The sequence below is a fragment of the Hippocampus bargibanti genome, linkage group LG19, assembly GCF_051943395.1.
Source record: "Hippocampus bargibanti isolate YZ-2025 linkage group LG19, ASM5194339v1, whole genome shotgun sequence".
In the NCBI taxonomy this organism is placed as follows: domain Eukaryota; kingdom Metazoa; phylum Chordata; class Actinopteri; order Syngnathiformes; family Syngnathidae; genus Hippocampus; species Hippocampus bargibanti.
The window spans coordinates 9,869,102-9,877,500 of NC_142752.1; the positions used below are offsets into that span (position 1 = coordinate 9,869,102).

An 8,399-nucleotide genomic window follows, 5' to 3' on the forward strand; every position below is an offset into this window, starting at 1 on the left:
ACTCTGGATGGTCGCTCAAGTAATATAACAATAAGACACTACCAAAAAAATAATCAAAATTTCCTGTGCCATTTTGGGAGAGGAAACGGTTTGCAGAGGCCTGGCTGCTGCACCATTTGCATCACACAACTTGATCTGACCCACCCGTGACTGGGGATTCCCTGCACATGACTGCAGCTCAGCTGAATCCTTTTTACCCTCGGGCTGTTAGCAGATCTCCACCGTTCCCTGTTTAATATGCTGAGCTGCTGAAGTGTCCTTTAAATTGCAAATGGCGCCACGTCTTCTCCGGGAGAAACTATTGTTTCCGACCCTTGTCAGACGTGAGCAATGTTTTCCCTTTTGTTTAAGCGCCTGTGTGCGCCGTCTACAATCACACATTGGCAATTGGCTTGTAAAACGCCCCGTGTGTTCTGAATAGATGCTCAACAATGTAAATCAGGAAGAGAGGACCAAAGGCCACTTCAGATTTACTCCTTTTAGGTGTAAATTCGGGCCGCTTCTTGTCATGGTGAAAGATCTTTGTCACAAGGGAGCACAATTCCAAGTAAATAATGCTTGTGTATTATTCTGTTTTCAGCAAAGGCCTTGTCAGTTCCTGTTTGCAGTTTGCCATTTGGCTTTCGGCTCTATTTCTCTCCAAATTATTTGTATGACTTAGACCACCAAACAGAATGCTGGTCTTGTATTCTGCTTTCATGGTGTCATTTGTGCGGCGCAGTCTTGATATTAGATTTTTATCAGCAGGCTGCTGGATAGTTAAAAAATGAAGTACAGTTGGCGTTTTACTGACATGTTTGAAACAGATAATCTGTCACCGATACAGGACGCGAGCTGAACGCTTCTTTTCTCGTTGCGCTTTGCAGTAACAGAGTGGGGTGACGACGTGCGGCCCATCTCTGAAGATGAAGCCATGGTCATTGTCAACCATCAATCTACGGGAGATGTTTGCACCCTGATGATGTGCCTGCAAGACAAGGGCATGGTAAGACCGATGAAGGCATGTATGTGATTACGATGTTGGGATCGATTGTAGTGGTATGTTGCATGAAATGTGGGACATTTACTTCATCGGGACAACTCGACAGCGCAATTTTTTTGGGAGTAACTACAGTACATTCACGCACAATGGCCACTTTTCTAAGTGTGCATTTCACACTCTGCAAAAATAAATAAACAAAACAACATTTGAGCGACATGTGGCCCAAACACACAAAACCAAACAGCCTTGTGTGACCTCAAGTGTCAACACCGTATCTACCGAGCCTATATACACACTGTGGTTTTCTACCAACATTGTTTTCACAAGGATGTGCCACTCGTCATGGGTTAGTCGGCAAAAACTTTTCCTGGCTAGCCGATCAAATGCCACATATTTTTTAAACGACGACTTATGCGGGTATGTAGTTGATATTGAGCAGAATGACTGGCAAAGTGCCGCACTCCATTTGGCATCAATTCAACATGTACCTAACCAACAAACAATGATTGGATTGGATTGGATATGCCTTTATTAGTCTCACAGTGGAGAAATTTACATTTCACAGCAGCAAAGTGATGAAAGGAATGAGAGTAGAAAAACAAAATACATGAGCTGCTGGAAAGGCAGCCACTCCTGCGGCGCCGTCTTGAAGTCAAAAGAACAAAAAAAAACTAAATAACAAATAATATGACAGCATAGAGACAATATGACAAAACAAAGACACAGAGAGACATTCATTCTTCAGGACTTGCTGTACCCTCTTTGTGATGACATGAAGCAGTTCTAGATGAAAGAGGAGAGGATCAAAGCGTCTTTCCACCAGTGGATCAGGGACATCATGGTGGAATGTGCACGTCGACTACAAGCTAAATGTTGAAAGCAAACACGCAGCTGTAGCATCCATTGACGAAAAGAGATTGTCTCACATCTCCTGTTCCACATAAATCTGCTTCAATTCCAAGCCGCAACAGTTCCACATACGCATCGGCGTTTCTTCTTATCGCGGGTTCCTCAAGCCATGCATGCATCCATCCAGCCGCAGACTGTCCAACAGCACTGACCTTTCCGCTAAACAAAGCGGGGCTGTGAAGATGCTGCCCATTACAGGCGCAAAAAAGCACAATGGCCCCTTTGGTGTCCAGCGATGGCAGTCGAATGGCTCCGACATTCCTCCCATTCAAAAACAGTACTGGCATATTCATGCTGCCGAAAAGGTGCAACTGCTCAGCACAATCTCCTCCTTGATGAATGTCGTGGTCAAAAATGCTGAAAAACAATCTGTATCCGTTCCACACGATGCACAACAACACAAGGTGACAAAAGAAAACACAAAACAAGACAAAAACAACCAAAAAAAAAGCACGGCTCATGAGAGCACTTGCTGAGGCTGCCTACTCGGGCGCCATCTTGGACTTCAAATGTGCAAAGAAGTGTCCTCTCCAGTGCCAAGATTTTTGTCATTTTCACTCAAATTGCAGGACCCACAGAATATTGAGTTTTAGGACTACTTAAACATTCGTAAGAAACCTTAGACCAGGGGGTGTCAAAGTAATTTTTTGCTGCGGCCTACATTGTAGTTCCAGTTTCCTCTCTGGGGCCGTTCTCAATTTGGAGAAGCCTTTAGTAGATTTCATCCACTCCTCATATTGCATATAGAGCTCACAACAAATTGATAAATGACTAGTTTTCACATTTGAAGTAATAAATAATGACTGTTATTGTGGTTTAAAAGCGACAATTAGAATTTGTTTGTTCGTACTTCAGCTAGCTAGCATCATGGAATTTCACAAGTTAGATTTGCCTTCGCGGGCTGAACAAAATGGTGTGGCAGTCCGGATTTGGCCCCTGGGCCTTGACTTTGCCACCTGTGCCTTAGACTCTCTTTCATCAGAAAAAAAGTTTATTTCAAGCTTGTTTGGTTAGAGAGTTATCTGCATTGAAAGTGGGGGCAGCTGTACAAAAGGCAAATGCTGCCCCCTCGTGGAAGGGAAAAACATTGCCTGAGGTCTGACTGGAGCTTTATCGGCACCCCCGCCACACCCCGCAAGGACAAAAAATTACCAGAACTTTGGGAATGGCGCTCCACGTCATGCTTTTCAATTTCCGAATAAATGCGGGAATGGCAGTGAATGAGTAAATCATTCTGGTGTCATTCCTATTACTTCCATTATCGCACAAGTAAGAACAGTGAGGGTATGTTACTCTGCAAAAGGGACAGATCGAGTGTGTAAGTGTGTCTTTCTTGTCAGGTTGTACGAAAAATGATGTGGTTGATGGACCATGTGTTCAAGTACACAAACTTCGGCCTCGTGTCCCTCATACACGGAGACTTCTTCATCAGACAGGTAAGAACTCCCAATGCTTTGTGAAATGGCAACTGGGTTCATCCTCACTTTTTGTTGCTCATCCCACCATGTAGTATTGCAACTTTCTTTATTATATCGTTATTTTTTTTAGGGTTAGGGGAAGTGAATTCTCAATTGACACCTTTTCTTACCGTTCTCTGAAGACGTCTGGATTAAAAACCATTATCCATAAGGCCATTACCAAACTCTTTTTTTACCTCCCCATCACTCCCCATCTGCTTGTCCCAGCTGGAATGCTTGCACGCGTTTAGGCTACTGAAGGCCGTGGCGTCCTCTGTGAAGGTCAGCCACTATGGACAGTCGTGTGTGTAGTCTGTCTGGTTGTGGAGGGGGCGTGTGGGCCACTCGGCCCAGCTGGGTCACACTAACCCTTTGTTGCGGGTCATCTAGAACAGGGCAGTCTGCTTTGACCAGCCTACACGGGACAACATTGCGTATGCTATCTTCTCAGAGGTCCTGGAATGAAAATGTCCCCATTGTGGGACTTTAAAGGCTTTCTGATTCTGAATATTCCGTCTGTTTTAAGGATTCAGATGACTATGTACAGTCATCTGAAGCACCCTATACCACAGGCAATCCGGAGTGGGGTTGGCTCATTTCCTTGATCCCTTTTGGCGTTCCAATGTGCATTGTTGACATCCTTCCCCAAAAATACCTCACCCAGGCAAGCCTCTCTGCTGTTCATTGGGCCTCGCAGACATATCTCGCGCTCATGCGCACATAAGCACTGGCTGCACACTTGTCGGCCGAGCGAGGTCCTATTTTAAACACGTTAGCATGGTGTTCATGAATACCGCAAGCTGTACATTGGCTTTTACATCATAGCCCAGTCGGTAAAAGTCAACTGTGGGGTATATAAACTCTACAACACAACTATATTAAGTATAATTATAAGTATGTTTTTATGTTCTTGTTGTGTTTATTATTTTGCTTTGTGTTGACTATTATGTGAAGCGCTTTGTTACAGCTGCAACTGTTGTGTAAGCGATATATAGATTAAAATGTATTGTATTGTCTGTCTATATACACACTCACATTAGTGTGAGTTTGTGTTACTTCCGGGTTGAGTGAACGCTGGCGCGAAAGGCTGCCGCTGCTCACCCGCAGCGCGTGACTGTAAAGTGTCCTTGAGAGGTTTGAAAGGCGCTTAGAAATAAAATGTCATTATTATTATTATTTTTTTTTTACTTCAAGATGGTGCCGCATGAGTGGCTGCCTTGATAGCAGCTTTTTTTTTTGCTGCTGTGAAATGTAAATTTCTCCATTGCGAGACAAATAAAAAATCATTTAATCTAATCTATTATTATAACTATTGAATAAAAACAAGGTGGGGCACACTAAACTATTGATCTGTAGAGAATTACAAAAAAGGCTGTTTCTTTATAAGATAAACAAATAATTTTAATACACACGCTGTCAGTCCCAATTGAGGATGTACGTTTTTGTAGGGATTACACACCTTGCAGTGTCACCGAATGCTCCAGCATGGGTGGATTTAGTAGTTTCCCCAACCCTGACACACAAATAACATAATGAGCTCCTCAGTAGTTTGCGTGTCCCAAAAAATTCAAACCCCATCGAAAGACTGTTTGCTGCCGCTGCATTTAAATTTGGCTTTTGTCCGACAGAACTTCACTCGAGCTCAATCCTCACATCTTCTTCCTGTCACCGCTAATGCCATTTTTCAAACATGGCAGTACTGCTTCATTTTGTATTGAGCCAACTCTAGTTTTAATGAGTCACACAAGCTATAGATGCAAGGAATATAACACATTGGGTGTCAAGACTTGTCTTTATTCCCTTTAGGGTAAAGCCCATCGAGACAAGCAGCTGGTCTACTTGAAGGATCACTTAGACAAATATTACCACAGTCGTGACAGGAAGTGGATAGTTCTGTTCCCCGAGGGTGGCTTCCTTCGCAAGCGGAGGGAAACCAGCCAGGTGTTTGCCAAAAAGCATTCGCTTCCCCACCTGACCCACGTCACGCTGCCTCGCCTCGGCGCCACCCACGTCATCCTGAAAACTCTGTCAGCCCAGCACGAGAATGGCAGTGTAGCCAGTGAGAGCGGGACATCCAATCAGACAGGTAAGTGAGTCATGTGTGTACGTATTCACACCACCCTCACTTCAGTTTGCAGCAAACGTTTGCAAAAGGTCGCTTTTGTTAGCGGTGGATGGCATTTCCCCTCTGGGGTTTTTGGTCATATTGCAATTCCTATGTCCGATGCTACTCCGGCATTTTAACAGTCGAGTAGGCACACTTACAGAGATGCGTCCGAAAAATAACCGACGCTAAGGGAGTTACCCCGAGTGTAAACCGCAAGCTGAGAAAAAAAAATGCATCAAGGGGGGAAGTGGTTTGGACGTTCACTTTACAGCCGAAGCAGTGCAAGCTTTGGCGACATTCCAAAGAACATATTACAGAACACAACGTGCGGTTTACATGATGAAAACTTGAATGACATTGATTGAAGCAACATTTTAACAACGTTAGCTGTTGTACGAGTATAAAAGTAAATACTGTATTTTCCGGTATATAAGATGCACCCAAAAGCCTTGATTTTCTTCAATAGATGACTATGCGCAGGTACATTTTTGTAAAATCGGATAAAAATCCCAGTTTGTAGGATTCAATATCAAGTACCTTTTTTCCGGTGTATAAGGGGCACCCAGATGCCTTCATTTTCTCCCAAATAGGACCTTGCGCCTTATAAGGAGGTACGCCTTATGTGAAGTGATACCAACAGCGCTCACAACTACTGTCAGCAACCACAGACTCAATTTCCCTCTGTAGAAGAAGTTGTGCGTAACCCCAGCGTATATAATGTGCGTTTATAATGTATAATGTAGCACCTTATAATGTTGTGTGTCTTATATATTGATATATAATTTATATATTGATATAAAACTTTTATATATTGTATTTGGAAAACTTTTTTCATTCGTTGAAGGTACGCCTTATAGTCCGGTGCGCCTTACATATATGGAACAAGTTTGAAAATACACCATTCGTTGGGGGTGTGCCTTATACTCCGGGGTGCCTTGTACCAGTGTCTGAAACTCATGACAGTAAGTTAGCGGACACCAGGGGCAGACAAATCTGAAAAGTTGCCTGCCCGGCCATGAAGTTGCCTGCCCCATTTTCCACAACTTGAAGCACAATAAAATGAGTAATCGAAAAAAAAAACATTGTTTCAAAGTATTAAGGATTTTTTTTATTAAGGATGTACCTACCACAAAAGCTCCCTTGCTTAATTTATGGTAAATATCCCTTGCTGATGATTTTGCTCCAGTTGTCGTTTGTCCATACACTGTTTGACATGTTGCACAATGCAATATTTGCATTGCGTCGTCTGCTATAAGCCAACTCCTCTTTCCACGATGCTTTTAATTTACCTTTACGTTTTGTAGTGTCATACATTTTGGATTGGATTGGATTGGATTGGATATGCCTTTATTAGTCTCACAGTGGAAAAATTTACATTTCACAGCAGCAAAGTGATGAAAGGAATGAAAGTAGAAAAACAAAATACATGAGCTGCTGGGAAGGCAGCTACTCTCGCGGCGCCGTCTTGAAGTCAAAAGAACAAAAAAAAAAACTAAATAACAAATAATATGACAGCATAGAGACAATATGACAAAACAAAGACACAGAGAGACATTCATTCTTCAGGACTTGCTCTTTGTGATGACATGAAGCAGTTCTAGATGAAAGAGGAGAGGATCAAAGCGCCTTTCCACCAGTGGATCAGGGACATCATGGTGGAATGTGCACGTCGACTACAAGCTAACTAGCTAGCTAGCTTTTGTTAGCTTCTTTTGAATCTTCTGGGGCTGAGGTTCTGTGCGTCTACTTTGGAAAACGATATGCAAATGCACGACCTTATAACGCTCGGGAAAGTATGAAGCACAAAGCAGGCTTCTGATTGGCTGCCGTGCTGAGTATGCAAATTGCCAAACAAACCAAAATTCCGAAATTTCCAAATTTATTCCGATTTTGAAATCTTCGTTCAAACGTTTGCTTTATTGAATAAAGCAAACGTTTGATTTGAATTTTGTTGTTGTTGTTTTTTTTTTTCTTGAAAAAGTTGTCAGCCACCCGGGCGGAGACGTTTCGTAAGTTGTACGCCCGATGTAAAAGTTGCACGCCCCGGGCGACCGGGCACACATTCTTTCAGACACTGCTTATACACTGAAAAATACAATAGTTTTCAAATTTGAAGTAAAAATCCTGACTGTTATTGTGTTTTACAAAGGACAATTTGAAATTTTGATTCGGACTTCAGCAAGCATCATGGAATTTCACAAGTTTGATTTGCTTTAGCCGGCCGAATAAAATGATGTGGTGGGCCAGATTTGGCCCCTGGACCTTGACTTGGACACCTGTGAGTTAATCCATGCCAAGAGCGCGTTTGTTTGTTTTTCTAAACACGTTTTGGGGGTTGCAACTCTTTTTTTTTTGTGGCATATAATAAAAATATTTTTAGTTTTTTATCGAACCTCAAAAACAGCGTGATTGGCAAAGATGAAGTAGCCTTATACACCGGAAAATACGTTACCCTAAATTTAGTGAGTAGACTGCTTAGTTTGCAACACTGTGGCCTTGAGGTTAGCACATATGCTTTTTGTTGATGCCAACTGTGAAAGACATGCATGTTAAATACTACACTGAAGACTAAATTGCCCATAGGTGTGAAAGCTCGAGTGCTCATTTGTCTGTATGCACCCTTCAAGTGTACCCTGTCTGTGGCATAAGATCCAGCACCACTTGTCCATCCTCGTGAGATGCCTTTTTCTGGAAACACATTCAAAATAAGAACACAAAAGCAAAAAATAAATAAATAAAAGAAGCGTTGTTGAAAATGTGGCTCGGCTGTGTGCCCTATAGGCTTGGCACTATGCAAACCACTGGCAGTTCTTCCCTCTTTTGGAAGAGAGTGTCAAAACAAAGGAGATGTAATTGGCCCCATGTGCAGTCCGATGTATGTTCTGGATTTAGCTGCTTTCTCTGGACGCTACAAGCAGGTCGGTGCGGGAGGTGTTGTCCTTAT

At 42.7% G+C, this 8,399-nt stretch overlaps 1 protein-coding gene across 1 annotated transcript in view; it reads left to right on the top strand.

Moving 5' to 3' along the window:
* lpgat1 (lysophosphatidylglycerol acyltransferase 1) overlaps positions 1–8,399 on the top strand; it is a 32,862-nt gene that overhangs the window by 10,299 nt on the left and 14,164 nt on the right. The window contains exons 3-5 of the mRNA XM_089021482.1: positions 867–985; positions 3,232–3,327; positions 5,155–5,434. Of these exons, the coding sequence (XP_088877608.1) occupies positions 867–985; positions 3,232–3,327; positions 5,155–5,434 (495 nt within the window). The remainder of the gene's footprint in view (positions 1–866; positions 986–3,231; positions 3,328–5,154; positions 5,435–8,399) is intronic.